The sequence below is a fragment of the Plectropomus leopardus genome, chromosome 10, assembly GCF_026936395.1.
Source record: "Plectropomus leopardus strain MGB_pleo_1.0 chromosome 10, ASM2693639v1, whole genome shotgun sequence".
NCBI classification, from domain to species: domain Eukaryota; kingdom Metazoa; phylum Chordata; class Actinopteri; order Perciformes; family Serranidae; genus Plectropomus; species Plectropomus leopardus.
Window position 1 is genome coordinate 21268033 of NC_142185.1, and position 25904 is coordinate 21293936.

At 40.9% G+C, this 25904-nt stretch overlaps 1 protein-coding gene across 3 annotated transcripts in view; it reads right to left on the reverse strand.

Moving 5' to 3' along the window:
- LOC121948780 (FERM, ARHGEF and pleckstrin domain-containing protein 1-like) overlaps positions 1 to 25904 on the reverse strand; it is an 86971-nt gene that overhangs the window by 50846 nt on the left and 10221 nt on the right. Inside the window, exons 3-4 of one of the 3 annotated variants that reach the window (XM_042494246.2) lie at positions 25124 to 25253; positions 17049 to 17255 (exon numbers count right to left, since the gene is read on the reverse strand). In XM_042494246.2, the coding sequence (XP_042350180.1) occupies positions 17049 to 17228 (180 nt within the window). In that variant the 5' untranslated portion in view covers positions 17229 to 17255; positions 25124 to 25253. Of the gene's footprint in view, positions 1 to 17048; positions 17256 to 23128; positions 24224 to 25123; positions 25254 to 25904 lie in introns of those variants that run through there. The other 2 variants (XM_088083280.1, XM_042494245.2) reach the window with 2 other exon arrangements.

Here is a 25904-nt window from a genome sequence, read left to right on the forward strand (position 1 = left end):
AAAAGCTCAACAGTCAGGATGCCCAGACTGAAGCCCAAAGGAGCCCAAACAAGCCGAAAGAGAGGAGAAAACCCAAAACAGACGGATAAATTCTTCTGGTTTGCTATTCTCTATGGTAGCTTATGCAACAGTTCCCACTTTAACAATCAGGGGTAGAGGGGCGAGTGTTGTCAGGTCACTACTATCCAGCAGGCATATGTGCAGCTGGGGCTACGGGTTTGAGATTTCACTCTCTTACTCTTTTTTTTTCTCTCTCTCAAACAGTCATGTCCCCCCCCTCAATCTTTGCTTCATTCATCCTCACTTTCCCTCCCACACACCTCCTCCATCTACCCAAGAGACCCTAAATTCAATTACTGCCAGGCAGCAGTGGGAGGCAGCCTCAGCTGCACAGGTACGGCTGAAGGAATTCTGATACGCAACATGTCAAGCAAATGCACCATGGGAGCGACTTCACTGCAGGCAGAGCTACGACACTGACCAAAAACAGAGCCGGGGTGAAATTTAGCGGTGTTTGTTTTAATTACCACTGAAGCATCGCAAATATAACAAGAGGAAAGAAGAGTAGCACACGTGGTGCAGCAGCACACCTTTCTAAGCGATAAGAACATTTCAGGAGTTGAGAGCAGGGAAGGTGAAGCCAGAGCACCTGGAGTAAAATAAGGCGCTACAGGATAAGGATAATCCCATGATATCACACTGCTAGACTGGTCTGACATGTTAATTAGACCTCTGAATCTCAATGAGAAATTCATAATTCATTAGAGAGGGGCAGTGTGGCTGTGAAGCTGCTGAGCAGCCGAGGCAAACCGGTTCCCACGAGGGTTTCACCCTTTATTTGAGACCAGGAGGACATCACACAGGGAGTGAAGGCTAGCTAGGAGCAGCACCGCTGCCACACCCATCATGCACTGTGATGTCTACCAACCCCGCTGCTACCAAGTCAGTGGGATACAGCGTCACAGTTCAAGAGCTTAATGAAAGGATCAGAACGCTGTCATCAAAGGGCGACGTTCAGTGGAATAATGTATGTGCATGAACAGTCAGAGGATCCACCTTCATGCGTCTGTCACAAAACCCTACAAAGAGATCACAGGTTATGTTTGCATTTGCCTCATCCTTTCTTTGTGAATTGACAAACGGTCACAGGGGCAGATAGAGTCGACTTCACCGCCGCCTGAACCAAACAAACAGGAGATCTCCACAAAGACACATCCATCTTGGTAACCATAGGAACAAGACTTATTATAAAAGCATCACTTTTCCCAAAGCACCTGGGCACAGTATAGAAAGCAGTGCGGCATAATGGTGTCAGACATAACCTGACTGCATTAGTGACAGCTTTCCTCAGCAGCTCTGTGCTGCCTGTCCTTACAGGCAGCAACATGAATGATGCAGGGTAAATGGCTTTCTCTACACGATTGTACTACTTAAGCTGTGTTTACAACACGGCTGTTTGCTCGTGCTTTATGTAAAATGGAGAGGAGACATATGACGGAGGCATTAACCATTCAAACACTGATCAATTGCTCACATTCCTGCTATAGAAATCCCCTACGCTCTCCTCTAAAAACGATTTTCTTTCAACTATAGTACCTTTCACAGGAAATATGTAACAAATATTTCTGAGAGGGAATCATACTGTTTAGTAATGCACATTCCTACCAGATGCATGATGCATATCTAATTTCAGTATGCTGTTAAGAATAGCCTCACAATCTGTGAGAGCCTGGGCATAACATTAGTCCACCGTTACCAAAATGCTGCAGTTGCTGTAGGAGACAAGACAGCAACGAAAATACACTGGCTGTAGTGGATCTATGGCTGCACATGTAAGTCTACAAAAGACACAGCAATCCTAGATTTGTGAGCACTCAGCTCAGTCTCTTTTCTAAGTTCAAGGTCAAATTTAAAAAAAAGAATGATAATAATAATTTCCCTTTTTTAAAAGGGTCTGTCAAGTCTGCAGGTGTGCTGCTTCAACTTGGAGAGGAACAAGTGCTCATACCTGAACGGCAAAACAAACTGTGACTTCTGAAATATAAAAAAAACGACACTGCAGAGTACCGGCGACAGGCACAGGTACTAATGGTCGCAGTTGCAAACATGTGGTTAATGTTGAAACAATTGCAGTTTGGTTTGGATTTGGCACCAAAACTTAATGGCTAGGTTTAGAAAAACAATCATGATTTGGGTTAAGATAACTTGTCATGTAACTTAAGTTATGTATGTAAGTAGACTCACTGTATTCCTGACATCACGGTAAAACTTTGACCATCCAAGAAGCATCACTTTTATTCAAAAGTGAGAAATCAGGGCGAGTTTCCCATGTGCATCCTCAGCTGCATGAACAAGGCAGGAGGGAGAATTTTGCAAACAGAAGCTCCGGGAGGGAAAGCCTGTGCTGGCAAAATACTATTTTCAGGGTGACCTTAATCACTATTAAGCTTAAAAAATTTACTTTTTAAAAACTTATCTGACCTTATATTATAAAATGTACAAGTTTAGAAGCAATGTTACTCTGCAAGACAAGACTGGTAACTGTATTCAATGACACTTGATAAAATAACATAATACTTTTAGAGCATTAGAAATGCTTGCTGTCCTGAATACCATGAGTTGAAATAATCACATGTCCAGAATACTGTGAGTGTCCACTGTAGTCCGGACACCGTGTTTCATGGTAGTTTTTTCATGATTTCTCTCGAATAACCGACCCTCCCCCGAGACAACGCATGCAGTCAAGCTTGTGTGTGTATGTATTTAGGCAGCAAAGCGGATTTATCACTGCAAGTGTCCGGAGTGCAGTGAGAATACGTTAAGTAAAATTACGTACGTGATACGGTGCTATCTATGTGATGCAAGTTACGTAAGTGACATATGAGGAAAGAAGTTTTTTTCTTGAGTGAAGGCATGATCCATCCTACTGTGCCTTACTCTGCCTCTGAATGGCTTACCCCGACATTCTTACCCTGACCAATCTCACTCCTGCTAAACTGACCCAACCAAAGACAACAAGTACTAGTAAATTAGAGGCAGACTACGGCAGATTTTGGCTTTGCCATCCTTCAAAAAAAATGGGTGTAACACTTAAGACACATTTTTTTAACAGATCAAAAGGTCCATGTACCCCCTGTGTGGATGTTAATGTTTCAATAAATTGATCTGAGGAAGCTGCTGTTAATGACTCAAAACCGTGTGATTTCCAGCATCCTCCAGAATGTTAATATTCTTTTCCATTAGCCACCATTTAATTCCCACTGTTGCTCCTCTCCTGTGTCTCTCATCCTCCACGACCCAATTACATTTCAGGATGTGAGGGAGGAAGATGGCTGTATGTGGGAAAACAACCACTCCCCCCCTCCGACCTCATCCTGCTGCAGGATTTCAATTTCATGCCATGGGAGAAAGGCAACCATGGGTTCAGAGTTCATGTGAGGAGAGTATGAGAATATTTTCAGTCAGCGCAAGAATGATGCAAGGCACACAAATGCCACGGTCACATTGGTGACTTTTAATATTTTCCAGCGTATCATTAACCATTGGAAAGTCTGAAAAAAGACTTTCATCTTTGCATGTGTGAGCCTTCAAAACCACAGCATTCGCTCTACTGTAGCACACAAATCTTCCATTTCTATTTTGATGGTGACATCAAGCATATGACCCCCTCCCCCCCAAATCCTTGCCACCCCAAACACAATGCCATCTTTCAGGGAAACTGGGTCAATCAGCAGTGAAACCAAAACGAGCTGATAATCCCCCAAAACTTATTGTCAGTCATATATTAAGTCAAGGGATTTTAATACGAAAAGGCAAATCACACACGTACCCACAGCCCTCGGTGTGGTAGGCTGTGTCTCCTGAATATGTTAGTCATAATTGGTGTGCAGCAGCGTATCCCCATGCTAGCACACTACACTCACATTAATGCTCTGCATGGATAGCCCCCCCCCCAACTTCTCCTCCTCCTGCCCTCCCTGGCAGATATCAGTGGAAGACAGAGCTCTGCAGCATGGCAACCGGCTCAGACGCTCCTCATCCACCTCTATGTGTAGCCATGGCAACCCACACATAGACCAGCGTGATTCCATGTGGCCTTTCAGACATGAACTCGTATAGTGTTGAAATTTGATGTATGTTTGCAGAGAGGGGGTCACCCAGGGATTTCAACTACCACCTCTAAAGGGAGCAAACACACACACACCATTTTTACACAGAGATCGGGCTATAGGGCCACTACCACATCCCTTCTGTATGACTCCTTTGCATATTTACACAGAACCAATCAATGGTGGCATCATCTCGCTCCAGTGTGTGATTTTAAATCGGTTCCAGCATGGCTGAACCAAAAGAGGTGTGGCGGGCATGACGTTTAACACAAAGGAGTATTCCTCTCATGTGACACATAACATACGCATCCTGGTGCTTTCTAAACAGAAATAATGGCATTAACATGGCAATAACAATAGTTTGCCTTCTTTGATATATGCTGGAAGGATAAGGAGCTCTCAAATCTCGTTGTTTTACCTTTTTGCTGACATTTACAGCAACTGTTCTTCTTCTCTGAGTTAGCCACTAACTGCTAACAGTTGCTTTTTAAATCTCCCGCAGTGGGTCGCACATATAACATGTCATCAAAACATCACTTATGTCCTGCCCATGATCCTGTCCTGCCGGCTGTCCTGTTCCTACAGATACTGTTTCTCCTGTGGAGGTTTAAAGGCAATATATCTCTGTCCCATTCCAAGATCGTACCTTATATAAAGGTTCAAACGTGGCATGATAAATGATAAATAATTCCTTTCCCTGGCAGGAGGCCGCAGAGAATAACAGAGAGAGAATAACAAGAGATTAAAGTGGGCTGAAGCATTACTGTTGGGACAGCAGTCTTAAAGAAAAGAAACAAGAAATGTTGCTATTTTAAGGCTCCCTAAAGTGAACAAATGTAATATGTTAGCGGAACAGACAGCAGTGACAAACGTCAGATGTCTGGATGCCGGTAATTCCCAGGCTCCTTGCTGTATCAAGGCCTCTGTCTGGTTGTCTCCACAGTCAGGCTGCAAACATTTTCTCGGGTGACATGGGAGATAAAAATCAGAGAGGCGCTATTTATCTGTATACTGTCTCCAACAATCCTTTCATTCACAACTCTTTGTAAAGACCAGCTTTCTCTAAGAGGGGGGAGGGGAAGAGCGCCATGGTCACCATCTCCTCGCATATTTCTACTAGTTCCTTTAGTTCCACAACAGAGGGACACCTAAAAATGACCATCTGCATCAGGGGTACGCTACAGTGACAGCACAGTCAATCTAAATATATCTCACTGCTTAGCAAATGGAGAGTGACAGTAATGGGTTTAGAAAACTCATTGACATGGTGTAAACAGTGGGAGGGAGTTGGATTGGTTGCTTTGGGCTGCATAGCTGCTGCCCCATTCCCCGAATGCTCTAACAGCCAATCAAATCCCATTTATATTCATGTTCTGCCAATGACAGCTCATCAAGGAAAATTGGTGCCAAATCATCCTCTGTGCCCAAATCATTCAACCACCACCACCTCTGTCAGTTCATCCCCCTAAAGCGCCGTGAGGCTGGGGAAGCAGACCGTGTCCCCACCGCAGCTCCGAGTGTAACAGGATTTAGCACACTGCTTCAAGACTAGACTGTCTTCCCCCCTCTGAGCTCAGCCTCCGTCTACAGTTGACATGTCGTGTTTGAAAATACACAACATGGAACGTGAGATACTGAGAACCTTTGGCGGTCTGTAATGTGCGCAAATAATATGCGGCTTGAATTTCAATTACACTGATGTTTCTCACCGTGCAGAGGTTATGCTGCAGAAGATGACATTCCTGAGTTTTTCACATACATTTGAGCTTGAACTGCATACTGATTGTGACGCTACCAGTTGCCAATTATCTAATACTTAGTACAAAGCTAACTCTTTCTAACCAGTGGCTATTTCCTTTCTTAGTTCACAAACTGTTGCTACAATATAAATAAGTCGACATAAACCAGAAACAATCTAAAAGTGACAAACAGACACATAAATGCCTTTAAAACAAAAGGTATATACAAAAAGTGTAGGAATATTCCAGCACGTCACACCTTATAAGACCAACATTTTAATCAGTCAGTTTTAGAAGCTTCTTTGGTTGCTTTTGGACAGAGCCAGACTCACTGTTTCCTCCTGTTTCCAGTCTTTATGCCACGCTAAGCTGCTGGTTTCAGCTTTATATTTAATGTACAAAAGTGAAAGTGGAATCTATCTTGTCACCTAAATCTCAGCAACAAAATGAATATGTTTTTTTTTCCCAAAATGTGGAATGATTCAAATGGAGGGTTCGAACCAAAATCAAAAATACATATTTTATCTCTTACCTGTAGTGATATTTAACAGTCTAGATTGTTCTTGTGTGAGCTGCCAAGTGTTGGAGGTATTTGCCATAGAGATGTCTGCCTTTTCTTGAATATAATGGAACTAGGTGGCACTCGGCTTGTGAGGTAAAACCTTGGTATGAGCTGTTTCTTGAAGGAGTTATTTTCTTTCTGCCCAACCACACCCACCATCTGTATCATCGCACTGAAGGAAGGGTTCATCTACTTGCTAGCTCACCTAGCATCACTAAGATAGCTAACATTACAACTCAGCCAAGGAGGACGCCATTAATGTTTACATCTTGCGCTGTCACGAGCATGAGCCTCTCGTCCATGAGTATGCACGCTTCCTTCTGCAATGTGATGTGGTTGGTGGGTGTAGTTCAGTGGAAAGGAAATAGTTCCTACATGAAACTGCTAACAACACGGCCTGGATTATTTTGAGCAACTAGGCCATGATTTGTGGAAAGAGACATTACTGTCGAGTTTTTCAGATGTATTTTTTTTGGCACTTTGAGCAACACAAGCAGAGTGCCATCTAGTTACATTATATTGGAGAAAAGGCAGGAATCTCTACAGCCGATCTCTCCAAGACTCCACAACTCACACCAAAACAATCTCGGCTGATAAAAAGCACTTCATGTAAGGGAAAAATATGTCTTTTTGGTTTTGGGGTGAGCTGTCCCTTCAAAGCATGATATTCCCATGGATCCTTGATAGCGTTGCACCAGTGATATCTTTAGCGTAACGATTATTATCAACTTTTCAGAAAAGGATTTTCTCAATGAGGCATTTGTGTGGTTAAAGTAACGTCAGGAAATGCAGAATAACGCTCAGCATAATTTCCTAAACCACTCAATTTACAGTCACATAGGACAAAGAGAGGCATCAAATTTTCACAACTGAAAAACTGGAATACATGGACCTGTACTTTTATGGCGTCTTTTCAGTCTTCCGACCGTAAAAGTGCTTTAACCTTCACTTTAACATTTACCCATTCACACACGAGTGGCCGAGGCTACTATAGAATCTGCTACTCAGCTTAAACACATCACACACCAAGAGCCAACAGCAGCACTTTGCCGTTCAGTATCTCGCCCGAGGATACTTCAACAAGCGGACTGGAGGTTCTGGGGATCCACTCTGCCTCCTGGGCCACAGCTGCCCCGTAATAACAAAACAGTATTTGATGAAGTTTCTGTTGACTAACAGTCTGATTAATTAGCTAATCAGTTCAGCTCCTTTTTTGTCCACGGTAAATTAGGTTACTTTAAATTTCTACGACTGATATCTTTAATAAGCTGCTGTAGGGAAACAGCAGGAAAACTGTCAGTGGTGAGGAGGTTCTTCACAATGAAACTGACACACAGATTCATGTAATTAATTCACTGTATTATATGCTAATGACAATGTCATGAATGTCATATTTAATAAGCACTCTGATCAGCACGCAGAGCACTGGCCGATCCAATTAATTAAGTAACTGGTATTCAGATCTGTGCTGAAATGTATGTATGTTCATACACCATCACGGCATTGATCTACAGGTGACAACAGAGCAGAAACATCCTGGCTCCTCCTCCACGCTGCTGGTCAGTCAGTCATTGAGCAGCCATACTGAAGACGGAGTTGAAAGAAGCCCTTCATCATGTTTGCACTCATTAAGTCAGGATCTCATTGCCATTCAGCTGACAACAAGGCACACTGGAGCTGTTCTAATTGCTTCCCATCAGAGTGAATGGGTGGCAGCATATGGGGGATAGAGTGGTGAGTGGCGGGATGGTAAGCCCTCTGGACTGGAGTTAAAATCTCGCTCTAAAGCATGCAGGTTGTTCCATTGGTGACAAAGTCCCCTTTAGCCCTGGGTGGCCCCTGCTGCCCTGTAAACATGCTTTAGTGATGGGAATGGGGGAAAAGAGAAAACAATTTCCGTAAGCATCAGATGCCTTTTCTGTAGCCAAAAATAGGTTGAATATCTGTAGTCACAGGCAGAGGTGATTTCATCTGGTATCTCACTCAGTGCACGCCTCTGTATCTGCTCTGCTGTGACAAATGTTGTAAATGGTAGTGATAAACTATGGATTAGGCTATGGTGATGATGCATTGAGATCATGGACAGCGTGGTCAGCTTCTCAGTAAGAGATGAATTACACCCTGTCACATGAACTCGATAGCTAATACGATTGTGACTCAGTGGGTCGACCTCAGACATGCTTCCCGCCAGGATGGGGAGAGGACTTTACATTGCAAGAAGCTCCTAAAAAGTAACAAAGGCTTCAGTGTTTTCCGGACAGATCCAAGTGTTATGATATAATAATACATTATCAGAGGGTGACATCTAACTGAGTGCAAACACAGCTTGGAGGGGTGTCCTAAAACATCTTTATCCACTGATTTGTAATCTGACTGATCAAAAGCTAATGCTGAGAGTATCAACACCCCCCACATTCAGCTCTGATGCTCCCCACCTACTACATGCTGTGTTCAGAAAACCATACTGAGAACATTTTTTCTCAAATAACACACAATGTCTTGTGACTTCGCTGTGAATGTGAAACAAGACTGAGAGTCTATAGCCATTTTCTGTGAGGCTCTACTCACTGGCACTATGGGCTAGCCAACATTAGTATGCTAAAATGTTCACAATGACAACACTGATGTGCATACTGATGTTGGGTGATGTTAGCAGGTCAGTTGAACCATGTTAGCAGGGTTCTTAGGGTACCCACGAGTCTCCCTTTTGTAAACATACCCACTTATAGTACTAGTAATGTGCAGTTTTTTGCTGTAATTTGATTCCTGATCAATAGAATCTGGTAAGAATGGCTTTACTCATAACTGTTTTTGAAATTCAAAATTATGCAATTGAAAACGTGATTAAAAAAAACTGAATCAATTGCAATTAATTGAAATTCTGCAATTAATCGTGCTTTGAAAAAATAATAGTTTGACAGCCATACATCTTCATTAAAAGCAATATTATCTCCCCAAATAACCATTTGTACATCAATCGCTCACACCGTCATAGGGCGCCACATTTAACAACAGCAAAATGATATCAAAACATGACTGCCTGTTACACAGCTTGTGAAATTTAATTCTTTTAATTCTGATTTATCCAGTTGTATGCTCAGCACTTCCCAAATGCTCTCTTCAAAGCAAGAACCCACCAAAGAAAACAGTAACTTTACCTCACTAACCATGGGAGCTGCTGGTCTATTGCTGCCCCTGTTAGTTTGAGTGTTTTGGTGCTTTTAAGGATTAGTTTGGATTAACCAAAGTCACACAACAATACAAAGAAACTAACTGATCCAGGCAGCGTTAGCCTAACAGCTCTCGTATTCACCGAGGTAAACTGCTTTTGTCAGTGGAGTCTAGCTTTGAAGAGAGCACAGATAAGTTTCACTCTGTAGCAGTAATGAGCATATAACTGGATAACAGAATGTAATTATTCTGCACAAGTTGTTTGAGAGTTTATAAATAGACACTTTGGTTAAATTCCCTCTGACTTCAATTCATCCACGAGTTTTTGATTCTAGTTTTTGGACTGTGGAAGAATGCAAAAAAAAAAAAAGTTTTATTCACACTTGGTCAATAATTTCTATACAAATGGTCATTTAGGAGGAGGAGGATTGATGCTTAACAAAAAGTACAGATGAGGCTCGTGAATTTTATTAGTTCTGCAAGAATTCAGTCTGAATAAGTATTAGACAAATTAAAATGTTGACTTAATGATGATGCGAGATGAAGAGTCAGGCGATCAACAAAGTCATCAGGATACATCTTTCAGAAACCATGAATATCAGTGCAAAAGTTTGTGTGAATCCATGTTAATATTATTTATGATCACTTTTTTTTCATTATTAGATATTTTACAGGATAAGTGAAAATCTTGACCTGCTGGTGGCGCTCCAGGTAAAGTCAGATGAAACACAAAAGTAATTCAGATTAATCCACAGGGAACTTTAAATGTTTATGGTAATCAATCTAACAGCTGTTTAGATATTTTAGCTTGGCCCCAAAAGGTGGACTAGCCGAGCATGGCTAAAAAATGGGTTTTACTTGTGCCTGTGTATTAATTTGCTGTGGATTTAATCAGTAATTACGAAAGCAAAAGTAATATATTGTAGTTTAATGAGACTGCACTGGGTAAAAATCTCATATGGAAAGCAAATGAAAATGCCAAGAGATGAAGGGGTCTGTAATTAATGAAATGGAGATTTCTCTCTGCACAGTAGCCTTTTAAAAAAGGGCTGTACCGTGACTGTAATGGACAATGCAATGGCTGGAGAGGATGGACTGCAGTCCTCAGTTGCTCATTACAGTTCGAGAGGAAGAACAGAAGTAGTAGTGCAATATGAGAGAGAGAGAGAGAGAGAGAGAGAGAGAGAGAGGGAGTTGTGTCTGAATTTGTAATGTTTAGCGCCTGTGCTGCTAATGTCAGCATTAAATGGGAAGTGGAATATTCCATGTTAGGTTGTATTCATTGGTATTCCAGCAGTTACATTCGGCTAATGGAGCCTGACTGTTTCCTTCATTCACAGGAATGAGCATGACTCTACTCTCTCCCCTCTGCCTTCATCATCCCATCCCCCACCTCCCAACCCCTAAATCCATGCTACATTCACACTCCTCACAGGCAACTTCTGCAGAGTCTCCACCAGCCATCAGCAGACATAAACGTCAAAACATCAGTACAGACAGAGTCGCTGTACGTTAGCCTCGGGACTGCAAAACAGACTGAGGGCTACAGTCTGGATTTCCTGCTCTGCTGAATTCTGCACAAGCAAAAGGGACAAAGGCAAGCTGCCCATCTTAATTTGAAAATAATCCCATGAAAATCCAAAAGTGCAACCAGACTATAATTTTGAATCAGGTGCAATTATTAATCAATGCCAGTTGACTGTTTTCCATGTTTGTGCAGCCAAACATCATCAGCGTCAACATAAGAGTGTTCAGAGCCAGAGTGCTAAGTAGGCCAAAGCATGGTATGTGACCCACGAGATGGCTCGATGGCCCCTTTTTGTTTCTCAACCATCTGATATTCGGCCCGCTGAGGTGGAAACTTATCCCTCTGAACCAGAGGAGCAGGAACTGAAGCCTTCGGTATCAGTTACAGTGAGGTTGGACATTTTATGTTTTCTTAAAGAGACACATAAAAAAAAATACTACCTCAGTTCACTCCGACTATAAAATCACCTAAGATGAACTGCCTCTTCTCGAACATTACTGTATGTTCCTGCTGCGAAATAAAGGACTGGATAATTGCTTGACAAATGTGGTTTGTAGACCATGCAGTTATCTCACTTCAGTGCTGCAGGGGAGAGATTAATATCAGCAGGATCTGAGCCAAGTTGACGTACGTTTCCTGTATCCTCCATAGTCAGCTGGCCCAAAAAAAAGATGAGATTTTTGGGATGTATCTGATGTAACCGAAAGGAAATTATTGCTTAAGTCAAGCAGCTTCTTCCTACCATTCAGACATCCTTACCAGGTTAAACTCTTTGGAGGCATCTCTCCGCTCAAAGGGAGCTTATCTTCATCAACTCAACACGTATAATATCCCTTTCTGTCTTCAGAAGTGAACTAAATGTGCAAACTTTTCCTGTTTTGCATTGTTTTTTTTTGTGGAAAAGATAACAGATCTTTACAACCTGGATGTGAGCGGAAGAAAATGTACTCCTTGCACACCTCTAGGCAAAAACAATATCAAGCCCACTGAGATTTTTATCTCAAGTGCTGACTTGAGATAGAGGACATAATGTGTGTTAAATTGAGCATGAATAAAGCTTTCTGTTAGCGGGGGCCTTTTGTAACCGCCTCCTGGGCAGCATCTTCAGCTGCAAGTCTGCTGCGGTGACAAAAGCTGTTTCTTGCTCGCCATCATTACAGCTTATCTAAACCATCACAGCCCTGCTATGTCCACAAGAAGGCCGACTTATGTCTACCAAACACTGGAGCACTTTGAAAATACTCTGACAAGACAAAGAGTCTGACACCCTCTCACATCTTAAAAAATGTAAGTTTTTAGTCACACACTGATTGGGGGATGTTGCAATGTTGGTATTTGCAAGACTACAGCTAGATTCTTTTTGAGAATATCTACAATCCTGCCCATGGTGGAACATATTAAGCCAAACTCCTTTTGAAGTAGTATGACATATTTACAATCCCTTACATGTCCACAAAAAACTGTAGAATCACAACATAAAAGGTGCCATATGTCACCAGTGTTATTGTCAATTCTGCATCAGTATAATCCATAGATATAAACTGTATTTATGGGCAAACTTTACATACTGGATTTTGTCGTCTCAACTTGTCCTAAGTCTGCACGGTGGGAATGAGAGGCGGACTTTTTTAAAAAATAGAAAAGATTTCTTACTGAAGTAAGTGCTAACTGTGAGATCAGACATGCTCTGAATTCAACACTTGTTCACTGCACAACTCCACCAGTCTCCTCATTTTCTACAGTTCAAGAGAGTTAATCTCATGTTTTCTGTGTTGATTGTTTGCTGCATCTTGTTTGCTACTATTATGAAGACTAGATCAAATCTTGTAAAATCATCGCTTACCCGGTATTTGGACTTAAACTATGGTGCTGGAGCTGAATTGTTATCAACAGTGAAAAGAGCACATCTGCGCACTCTAATGCCTTGAAGAAGGTTTCTAATAGGTAAACATGATTTTTGCATAGATTTGAGTGTGTGGATATGCTTTTTTCACTACTATTATAAAGACTAAATGTTACACTAATATCAAACTAATGATGGGCAATATATCGAATATACTCGAGGTATCGCGGCTCGTTCCATGTGCGGTTGATAAAATGACTTTATCACGAAAATTGAGTATCAACTGTCACGTTGTTTTTATAATCCAATGGCATTTCAGTTCTTTTGCTCTGTTCTACGGCTCTCCACCTCTCACAGTCACACACACGAAGTTTGAAAATTGACAGTTATCAAACAATGTATATTTGCTTATTTAAAGTATTGGGAAAAAATGCAACTGGATGGAGAATATCATCTTGAAACTGGTATATCACTGCCACCCTAGTTGGAAACAATCCTACACAGTCAAAACTGGAATCTAATTCTACAAATAGAATAATACTAACAGCATAATACTAATTATATTAATAGAGCTTAATCTTTCTCTATCTGCAAATGTGCAGAAATACCAGGTTTAAACAGAATGAAGAGACATGTTAAAAAAAAGGAAGAAGAAAAAAAGCTGCACAGCATTTGAATATTAAAGTCATGAATGAAGCTTTGAAGCTTCAAACAACTGAGTGCAGCCCAACAGCATATGTCCAAACACACAACAGGAATGTCACTGTAGTGCTTTTTTATTCTGGGGAAAGTGCTGTTGTTTTGTAATCACTGTATCAAACTGTATAAAAACCGGACAGCAAGTGGAAAGAAGAAGATAAAGGCCAGGAGGAAGACAGATTAAACGAGAGCTGCCATATAAACAAACCTGACATGTATCATGTCAAAAAAAATACAAAGCATCAGCGTGTATTCTTTGGAGGAAAGAGCATTCCCAAACACTCTGGGACACCAAAACCCCATAAAAATTGTGTGTATGCTAACAAAACTCTGTGCCTGATATCTCCTCTGAGAGCCTTAGAGAGTCAAGTTTCACTGCAGGTTTTTACAGATTACAAGCCCTGAAGCAGGCTGAATAAAATCCTTTCCTCACCTGCTCCACTTCATATCAGATGTAACCGGCTGGGTAATATTCAATTTTGAAAGGCTGGTATTGGCAAAATGATTGTTCTAACCTGAGAAAGGACAAAGCAGATGCCGCAATAGCCATCTTGAGTGAGAACATTCCCACGAATCTTGTCTTGTAACAAAAACAAACGAGGCTTTAATGCCTCACTTAATCCGAAGTACACAAAAACGTAATGTGGGTTAAATGAGGGCAATCAAACGGGACCTCAGTGTGAGAATCAAGTGAGCCTTAAGTATTAAGTACAACACATGATACCACTAGAAAGATTAGCAGTCATGCACAGGGAGCCTGGCTGCCTGCTTTAGGAGCAACATTTACCCATACTGCCTTGGGAAAGAGCCAGAAGGACACATCCGTGCTGCACCGCACCATGCACCGCACCCTCACTAACTGTCAGTAAAGCTCAGCAGCTTTAGTGCCAAGCCCAATTCATACACATGAAACGAGTCCTCTGTGGCTGCTGCTGTATCTCGTTCTCTCCATCACCACTCTCCACTTTTTCCTCTATCTACTCATCTCATTCGTCTCTTCCAGGCAGGAAAGACTGTGGTCACAGAATGTGGCTTGTTCATCTATTCTGAGACAAATAACAGTCTTTTCACTTACCCCACCCTGTGTTTCTGCCATTAAATCAAGGTCTGAGGACACCTTTCCAAAACACCACAAGTTCAGAGGAATGCTGGGGAAAAGAGTGCCATGTATCTAATCATCTTTTCATCTCCTTATAGGGTAATACTGGCGTCATACTGCATTTTTTAACAAATCGCACAAAAACGCCAAAACCAACTACGGCTAGGCGATATGGCTGATACACAATATTGCAATTTTTTTAGGTAATAGCGCAATACACAATAAGTGTCATCAATATTTTGTGTCTCCTCTAAATTACTGAAGACTACTAAATTACAAAATTGATGACTGTAATAATAAAGATAAAGTAAAATTAAGTACTGTTGTAATGAAATGAATTAAAGTAGAGCCACTGGTGCTTTTATTCTTAAGTACCTGGACTGTTTCTCGTAAATGTGGGGATTTATCCACTGTAAGCTGGAAACAAACTAACTCCAATGGTTTGCTAATAAATATACTAATAAAATTTGGAGGGTGCACTGGTGCTCCACGGTCGCAAGGAGTCTCTTTTTTTAAGTGTCTGCGAGAGGGGGACAGCCATATGAGAGAGCGAGACAACCAAAACACCAAACCAAGTCTCATGCTGGTGGCTTAAAAAATTACACAACAATTTATAGCACGTCTAGTCATTTTATACATTCCATGTGAAACAAACCATGATACATTGAGTATAATGGATTATATATATGGATATATGTATGTGGACTATTAAAACCAGCAATGCCTTGCTTGGTCTCTTAATATGTTCTGACTTACCAAACTACCCCATCTTTGGCACTCCAAGCTCATCAGTTTCTAATAAAAAGGTAAATCTTTTTAAATGGGTCACAAACCAGCTCAATAATTTCCCAAAACTGCTGGCCACTGTAGTTTTTAGAAAACACTACTCCAGCAGAAGCAAATAGTGTATTTGCTGGGGACTATTTTCAGCTGTGGATTTATACACATTGGTGAGTCAATGAGGTGGACGTTGTATGTGGAACCGATTCAAAATAAACTACAGTGCTGATTTTTAGCATAATAAAGGTATGCTTCGTTCAGTGCAATCTTGTGTATTCTCATTTATGCTTTTTTTTTAATCGTTTTTGGACAACAATAGAGCTTAGAAGAATGTGCTTATCAGCTTTTACACAGGCGCTACTTTTTAGAGGAATTCACAACTTATTTTGGTCTTTTCATGGGATATGATAAAAAATACAGAATATCACCAGCCTTTTCCCCCGTGATATTTCCCAGTGGTATTATTGTTGGCGCAGCTTTTGCAAAGACAACAAGTTTTCCTAAGAGTAGCAACTACCACAGTTTCCACAGTTACTTTGGTTGTTCCACCATCCACCACTGGTTGTACAAGGATCGACGTGCTCCCTTTGTGCCGTGATTCAAGCCTTCATTTACCTTGAAGACTGTACCCGGCGGATGACAGAATTGCATTGTGAAAGCAAAGTTTATAGGGAACCTATCCAAATGCTGATGGTGTCATTATTCTATAGCAGTTGCACTGTCAAGACTTTTCTATTTCCACTTTAACAAAGTGAAGAGTAAAACCTATATTCACAGTGATTTTCAAAATACAAAACTTCAAATGATATCTGCAAAAGACTTTAATGTCTTTTTGGCATTTGAAGTATTATCAGCTAATAATATGACATTTACAATTAGCAAGTATCTAATTTTAGCTCAACTTCTACATAATCCGTGCAAATGGCTTAGACTTGACTGTCTAAATGCGGATCTCTGTGATGAGAAAGCTAATCCTCTAAATCCTGAAATCATGAATGAAATTCAAATGGCAGCTCCTCTCATTCAAAGACATATAGAAGTATTGTTTTGCTTCCTCTTTTGTGTACCTGGCTGCTTTCATTACAAGGAAACCCATGGATTCTTACACGTCATCAACACACTAATGTGGGACAGAATTGTGAAATACAATGGTGTGCATGGTTTCCAAATAATATCCTGAAAGGTTGTCAGGAGGACACAGTGGAGGGGAAAAAACATGTAGTAATGGATGACAGCTGCAGAACAGGTTTGAGACGGTTTGGGAGACTAGGAAGCAGCAAAGAAATACAACAGTAAACTGGAGGAACCCTGACACACTAAAACGATCCCTCCAGTTTCATCCGTGCATTCAACAACTTAACATCATGCAGTTGCCATGCCAACCTGTTTCCAGACTGCTGCTGCTATGATGAAAATGGGAAATGCTTCTTGGCTACTGTGCAATAATGAGGAGTCCCAAGCCGACATTAGTATTCCCATCAAGAAATGCGCCTGAGCAAGAAGGCTGTAAAAACTCACCGAGATGTCAAAGAGCTCCTCTGTGTCGTCCAACATGCGGACCCTGATGGTGACATGTCGTCCAGGGGGCATGGCCGGGGGTCTGTGCCCGGGGTCCAACGTACTGATGCCAAGAGTCTCCGGGGCTCCAAGACGCTGACCTGCTCCAGAGGCCATTGGCTCAGGATCTGGCTCTGCCATGACGCACTGCGATGCTCACTGCCCGGCCTGCACAGAGCCAAGAGAGGAAGGTCAGGGAGACAAACACATGTACATGCAGTTGTTCACTTGCATCTGCATATAGAGACTAAATAGTGCAATTAGGGTGTTACACAAAGCAAAACCTCCTCTTAGAGCATTGTGGCACAGCAGGTGAAAAACAATGAAAGCATCAGAGCCCTGAGGACAGGATGCACAACCTTCAGTGTCACATTACCACAGTAATTACAAAAGCAGTATTTGCACTCTTTGCTAATGGCTGATAATTGTTGCCTGTGGGAGAACCAATTACAGTAAAAAAAGGATCCAAGTATGTTCTTGATTTTAAAGCACAAACCAAGCAGCTCTAATTTGATTTGACAAATGAATCATGAGGCCAAAGTGTAAAATCAAAGCGTCATTGCAATGACAATTGATTGGGGAAGTCGCAAAAGCAAGGCATTAAGGCCAACGGCATGCAGACATATACTTAGTTGGGTTTTAATTAGTCTCAAGGGTATCATGGTAAGTACGTGAGGACATTGCAGGAGATGTGAACTGAATAAGCAGTGAATTTGAGTAATCAGAGCAAACAGGGAAAAAAATGTCATGGAGAATAGGCTACCGTATCTGTTTTATAAGTTATACGTTTTTAATTGAATCAGGAATTGTTGGCTACTGTTTGGAAACAGCATTACCAGCAAAACTTAAAGCTAACCCCAGCTTTGCTACACTTTTTCTTTTTCTGCACCACGTCCAGGATTTTCATAGCTCCCACTTAAATGCATGCTGTTTACAGTCTGGTAGCTGTTCCAACCTTTTCATAAAGTACCGACCTCACCTGCACGCTGTGTCCAGGAACATCCCGAACATCATAAAATAAGAAGAAAATAAGAAATACTGGACAGAGTCCAAAAGCAAAAAGTAAATGCTTAATTGTTGAAATAGTTTGCAATAAATAACTGACAAACTACTATAATAATTAGCTAAAATTAAGGTATGACTACAAGTATTGTTAATAGATAATAGTTGAAATAGTAAGTTAAAAGTTGTGGATAATGGTTGAAATAGTTGGCCTAAAGTAATGTTATTAGTTAACAGCTGAAATAAATAGAAGCAATGGATAATGGTTGAAAGAGTTAGCTTAATGTAACAGAATACAGTTGAAATAGTTGGCTAAAAGTAACTGATGAACAGCTATAATGGTTAGCTAAAAGTAATGGATGGCGGTTGAAACTTTTAGCTTAAAGTAATGGATAATGGTTGAAATTGTAAGCTAAAAGTAACTGATAAACAGCTTTAATAGTTAGCTGAAAGTAATGGATGACAGTTGAAATTGTTAACTTAAAGTAATGGATTACAGTTGAAACAAATAACCGATATTCAGTTAGCTAAACAGTTGCTATAGTTAGCTAAAAGTAACTTGCCTGACTCCAGACCTTAAATGTGTCCACTGAGTTAAATAAAGACGGGAACTGTGTGTAAAGAGTTGACAATTCTGTCTGATATCAGACAAAAAAGTAACCGATAACAGATGAAATAATAAGCTAAAAATAATAAGTAAGTTAACAGCTAAAAAAAAAAAAATGGCAGTGTCAAGCCTTAAATTGATCTGACGGGACTGTGGGAGTATGACTGCCAAAAAAGCCCTCAACAAACACTGCCCTGCCATATCCAACAATATTCATGTCAAAGTCAAGGTGCAGAATCTGCAATGACCTGCAGTGTGACTCTGTTTGTCCCAGGTGGAGGACCGTGTTTGGACAAAGTGGAGGACTCATTCACTCAGAGTTGTCACATGAGCAGGCTGCTATCCACCCCTCGTGTATCCACAGCCAGATCCCCCAAGGCCCTGCTGTCCTGCTTAATTCTCTCTTCATTGCACATTCCAGCAGGCTGATGTCATCCTGAGACCTCACCAAGTGCTTCATCAGAGCACTGAGGCCAGTGGGCAGTTGTTCAGCCGCCGCAGAGGTGAATGTCTGCTGCCAAGTTTAAGCTGAAAGCTGAATAAGGCATTTCAAGAAGAGCGGATAATGTAATCCAGCAGAATGCACAGAGAAAATAGGCCAAGGACAGCGGATACACCAAATTCTGTCTGATGAAGGTCTGCCTGATGCTTAGGGAGAGGCACAGAGGAAGTTTGCAGAATGTAGTTGGAGTGGACGCCACAAGGCGGACGTGTAGGGCTGCAATTAATGATTATTTTCATCATTGATTATATTGTCAATGATTTTAGAAGTTTATTTATTAATCAATTCGTCAATTTTTAATGAACTGTGAAAAATGTCAATTACAAATTCCACTAGCCCAAGAAGACGCCTTCAAATGGCTCGTTTTCTCTGACTAGCAGTCGAAAAACACCAAGATACTCAATTTCCTGTGATATAAAACTGTTAAATACAGTAGCTAAATCTTCCCATTTTGTAAACTAGGACCAGCTCTTTTGCCATTTTTTTTCATTTTTTTCAAGACTTAAACAACTAGGGGTGCAACAATATGAGATTTTCATAATACAATTACCCTTGTCAGAAAATATTATGGTTTCATGGTTTTACAGAATTACTTTTACCGGTCAGAGTGACCCTTAAAGGAATGAAAACAGTAGTGACCCCCCACCCCCACCGAGTCAAGTTTTACGTTACAATAAATATTTGGGCAAAAATGTCCTTAACCATGACAAATTGATGTGGCGTTTGTTTGTTTTTCTTCAATATTGTTGTTTTTTTGGTTTTTAATTGGCCTTATATCTCACTCCAAGTAATATTAAAAAGTCTTAAAAACCACTTGACATAAGTGGTTGGAACTTTAATTTAAAATTTAGCTCTTCTCTATTTGTAAATTTGGTTACTTATAAATGCTTAACGCAAGAAATAATGGGCTCAAAAGGATTTGGATTTAACAAGCAGATTCAAGTTTGATAATGAACCCTAAACACGAGGACCAAAGTGTTAAGAGAGCGTGTTCTCATTATTTGCACCTGTCTGTACACTCATCGGCAGACTAATACTCCCCTGGGCTGATGGAAACCAGACCAAACACTGTCACCTGGAGCGTGAATGGAAACAGGCATTTTTCTGAACTCAAGCCCAGTCATTTATGACATCTGATCCTCACACCATCATCACGCAGTGGCCTTGCCTTGATTACTGGCAAGTGTGTCATGCCGAGTCTGTAAATTCGTGTCTTGTATGACCTGCGCATGCATGCCGGTAACCAGACACTCCTCAAACAAAGCACCAGTGAAACAGAGGGCAGTGAAAGAGTAGACAGTGATTATTTCTGCCTACACGTACCCTCCCCTGCACCATGGATCATTTATCAACCAGTCATGAGGTCTGTGTGTTCCTCTGCATGCAGGTCCAAACACACCAGTGGTTCCCAACTGGTGGGTTGTGGTCCATTAGTAGGTCCTGGAATGGACCGGAAGTGATCATGTAAAGTTTGTCAAAAAGCCTAGGGCTGCAAGCATTAACACTTTTATCGCGATGCAGTTAAGGTCCGTACATAAGGCTTTTATTTTTTTATTGCATTAATCGCTGACTGACAGTCCTGTCTTTAAGAGGCCGTACTGGGCTGTATTTTAAAGCTAGAATGATGATACTGGTATCATATGAAAATAGAAGACTGAGGGAATCCAGTAGGCAGAGCACCAAGATTTTTTCTCTACCAGTGCTAAGGAGGGGCTAGACCAACACGTGGGATGCTGACGTTGTGGCTCAACTTTTTCATCTCCAATGATTCTGAGTCATCATCTTTCACATTGGCTGCCTCAGAGATAGGATCTGGGGCTGGATTCCATTTTCTACCCACACTTTGGTCAGAAAACTGTCCATGCTGCATGCAAGTAATGGGAAAAACCGATACGTGCTAGGACGAATGGTGAGTTCAAGTGCTCCTCAGAAAATCAATCTTTTTTATTTTAGTGTTTAGAAGATTTAAACAACACATCAATAGCTGTTTATTGCCTGACAGTTAGGAGTTATTTTTCATGTTTACGCAAAATAACACCTGAAGGGGCTGAAAAGGGGCTACCCGGATTTGTGATGTGGCTATAGCCACCCCTTGGCCTGGTCTAGCACTGTGCCAGGAATCCAGTGGTACCAACCATGACATGTTAACATCTCAGGAAGGAGGCCAAATAATGCTACAAACTCATGCTAAATTTTGGCGATGGGAAAACATCATAATTCACAGCAGTCCCTTGACCTCTGACTGATAGACATCTGAATGAAAATGGGTTCTCTGGGTACCCATGAGTCTCCCCTTTACAGACATCCCCACTTTATGTTAGTCCCACACAGTTTTTGGTAAATTTGATAAAAACCATCTATATTGATATATTGGTAACTATTTTTTTAATGCAAAATAACTGAATGAAAAATTCAGGATAAAAAAATGTGATTAATCCTGATTTACTATTGAAATCCTGCGATTATAAACGAAAATTTAAAAAATCAACTCTTTGACAGCCTTAAAAAAATACTTTGTTTTGAAATACAGATCTACAGACATTGTTAAGGCCCTCGTTTATCATGCCAAGCTGTTTTTTCCAGTACAGACACTATTTTATTGCCGTTCTTGGAATCATTTAGCCTATTAACATGCTGTGACTTTTGCAGCTTTTAAAGTCACGAGTTCAAAGCAATTGCATTTTATTCTGTTATTGTGTTTTATTTTATTGTGTTCTAAGCTTACATGTTTTTTTTATTTTGTCAAATAAAATTAAATATGTGGTAATTTATCTTAGGTGTGGACCTTTAACTAATGACTAAAGAGAAATCTGGACCCTGTGGCTGGACCAGTAGGGAAACAATGCACTAAACAGTCAGCAGTACAGCTGGCACCTTGTTCCAGGGGCCACAGTGTGACATAAAGCATCCAGTATGCAGTGCCAGAGGGACATTTACAGACCCCTGAGTGTTTCTCTGCCTGCCTTTGAACTTGTTTGCTTGAAATTCCCCACAAGTGTGTAACATGGAGCTGTGACTGCTGGCTCGAAGAGTCTCTGGGGTTGTAACAGTGGCTCCACTGTGTGCAGGAGCACTAGGGGCCCCTTGATGCGGTCCAACGCAACACAGCTGGAATCCTTTACTGACAGCTGAATGGCCAGAGGCCGGGTAATACAGCCAGCTGTCTACCTGAGGGAAGCTCCACAACAAAAAAGGAGTTCAATTTTCTCTGTGTTCTGCAACAGTCACTGATACCTGGGTGTGGCTGGCAATGCATGAATCACTAGAAGTTCCCACGTCTAATTGGCAGGGTTACATGCGTTGGTTAAGTGAAAAGAATGACATCCAACTGGATAAATGCATGTTGTAACCAGAGCCTGGCTGCCATTTAAGCCTCCCCTAAACCAGCCTAAATGACAATTGAGAAAATAGTGCAGAAAATGGTGAAATGCAACACTCAGTGTGGTCTTTCCCTCCTCACACAGTCTAGTAGTGTGTTCACACCATTAATGTAATGTAGGTTAATAGAGCAGGCTGCTGTAATCCTCAGGACATTATCAGTCTGTTCAGTAGATTGACATTAATGCACCGCCTGGACTCACCTGGACACCTTCTGGAAACTAAGTGACAGATATAAAAACGCACAGTTCCCGATCATTTAAATGTCACACAGAATTAGAGCCACGACACATCAGCGACTGCGGCGTCTGCACACATCCATACAGCTAAGGTATATCTGTGCAATGCAACCCACACTGGAGGACAAATAGGACAGTTACTGGCTGCACATGGAGATTTTTTTAACACGCAGAGATAGTTATTTCCCTCCCTCGAAATCCACAGGATCACAAAACAACACGGCAAAGATACTCCCAGGACTTAACCCTAATCTCCTCAAACAAGTTGAATCACTTCCCTGAGAGCACACAGGGTGAGCTGCACGATTCTTACCCCTTCTCTCGAAATGCGGACTTATCCACACGTTATGGTATTTCCCAGTTGAAAGGAGGTTTTACATCCACGTCCAGCGGTGGTGTCTGAAATAAAAGCAGCCCGGTGGAGTTTTTAGATGCTGCTCGGGCCGGAGAGGAGGCTTTCTGCGGTCGCCATGGCGGACGACTGAGTGAGTGAGCGGGGGAAAGACGGGATTACATTGAAGCGAGCGGCGGATCCACTCCCGGTGCCTTCTACTCAGACAATGAAGGAGGTGCAGCACCTCCACCTTCTCACAGCACCGACACACAGAAGGACAGCAGCGCCATCTAGTGGTGTCCACTGGAACAACCACATTCAGATATTAAACTAATGCTTTCAAGCTTTTTGGTTTGTGACTCCTTAAAGGGACAGTTCACCCCAAAATCACTAATACATATATTTCCTCGTGTCTGCAGTGCTATATATCAGTCTAGAGCAGGGATGCTCAACTTGCTTTGCTTGGGGGCCACTTTTGCAAAATGGCTGGATGCCAGGGGCCAGCCGCAGCAGCCATATACATGTTTCTAGGATTTAAGGACTTTTCTAGGATTTTAAGACAGTTCTGGGATTTTTGGATGTTTCTAGGATTTTATCACATTCCGAGGATTTGATCATATTTTTTGGATTTTAGGAAATTTCAAAGATTAAAGGACATTTCTCTGATTTAAGAACGTCAAGGATTTTAGGAGGTTTCTAGATTTTAGGACATATCCAGGATTTTAGGATGTTTCTCAGATTTTAGGACATTTCTAGGATTTTATAATAATATAATATGCAACATACAATAGTGCAGAAAAGAATATAATGTAAGTAATGCAAATTGAAATACAACAAAAGAGTGGATATTGATAGAAATTTAAAGATAGAGAGAATGCACCAAATCATTTTTTGAGAAAAACTGTTTTTCATCCCATGAATTATCTTGTGAGTTTGGAACCAGATGGGGGATCCACTCCCAAACTGGAAACCAGTGTTAAAGCTGCAATATTACAAAAAAACGTTACAGTACCCAATTGAGAAATGTGTTAGCTTTTTGCATTTTTGTGTTGTTCAATAATCCAGTGTGGGCTTATGTAATAAAAAACAATAAATAGAGATATGTTTTTTTTACTGGCACAATCGTTTACACTGATGTTGCAAAGTTACAGTTAAATCCCTGTACCTGCAGGTTTGAGGTCACATTGTCCTGTTTCACACCGTCTGACAGTGTAATATTTTTCACCAAAGCTATATGATTACACACTGAGTTAAGTGTTCAAATCAAACTACTTTTTGTATATGTACCATTCCATTTAAATGTAAATATTTTGGATCATTTTATAAACACCAGCCCAAAATAGACCTGACAAATTTAGTTTTTTGGAAATGTTGGAATTAAAAATCAGTGGGTAAAAACAACTAGGTTTAAGAGACAATTTATATTCTCTATTAAAATGCTTCTTAGCTATTTCTCTTGGAACAGTGGTGTAATTCAGAAAATTTCCCAGGGATTATAAACAACATGAGTCAGTGAATGAGCAAGATGCAAAACAATTGGGCAAATAAATGCAGGAAGGTACTAATGGAGAGCAGTTACTCAGACTAATGTATACATGTCTGGAGAAAGCATATATATATTTTAAATATTGTCAAACAAGTACTTGCCTGGATTAAAACAGATATTTTATGTGCTATTTATATTAAGGTGGTGGGAGTGGGTGACACCCTGTGGTCTGTCCCGTCCTGGTTGTGTTTACTGTCTGTGTGGCCTGTTTTTTGTCAGTGTAGCGAGACAGGGTCAGCCACGCAACAGCATCCGCTGGAGCTGCCTGAAATATTAAGTTAGAAGGATACATCTGCAAAACTTCTGAAAGACACTCTTTTCTTTTACAGTATACTATTCTCTGACTTAGCCTAAATTAATTTGCATTAGTGAGGTGCATTCTTCACACAATGTGGTTAGGAGCAGAGATGACACAAAGTCTGACTTACCCTCTGCAGTGCTTGTTGGCGGCCTGTAATACCATCCAACACCTTGCACTTTATCCAGGGTCCACTGGAGGGTGCTTTGGTTTACCACGCACCATGAGTGACAGACAGCAGCGTCACAAAACCAGCAGGTCTTTAAAAGTTCAAACACACAGTTTTTAAAGTGTTAGAGTGCAATTAAAAGTCAGCTCTCCATTCCTCTCATGCGTAACGACAGGCCTGTGTAAACTCTGGCACAGTTTAAGCTGCAGTTTTGTCACCAGACAAAGAAAGCCACTGACATTAACTTGGCATGATCGGGCTGATTTTACTGCAGAAAAGAAAAGACAGAATTCATTCCAGCTCTGTGATGAGCCAACGAGAGAAGTGTAATGCTAATCAACTTGTAATTTGTTCCACAACTGAGTTATTTATAATACTGGGATCATTTTAAAGAAGGGGGTTACATTTGTAAAATGAATAAAAACCTGTTGGATTTTTTTAAACTGGACTCTGTTTGTTTTTTCATGATTTTGCTTCCAAGAGACTAATGGGAACAACAGTTTTTGAAACTGGTCCAGTATTGAGGAGAAGGACTACAGCCACCGTGTTTTTATAAATCACAACAAACTATAAAAAAGGTATAAAATATGAAAATGATATATAATAATAATAATAATAATAATAATAATAATAATAATAATAATAATAATAATAATAATAATAATAATAAATGGCAACTATTTGTAGCGCTAAACAGCCTTAATGCCATTCACAGATTCTTTGGACTTGGTGTCCTGCTTCT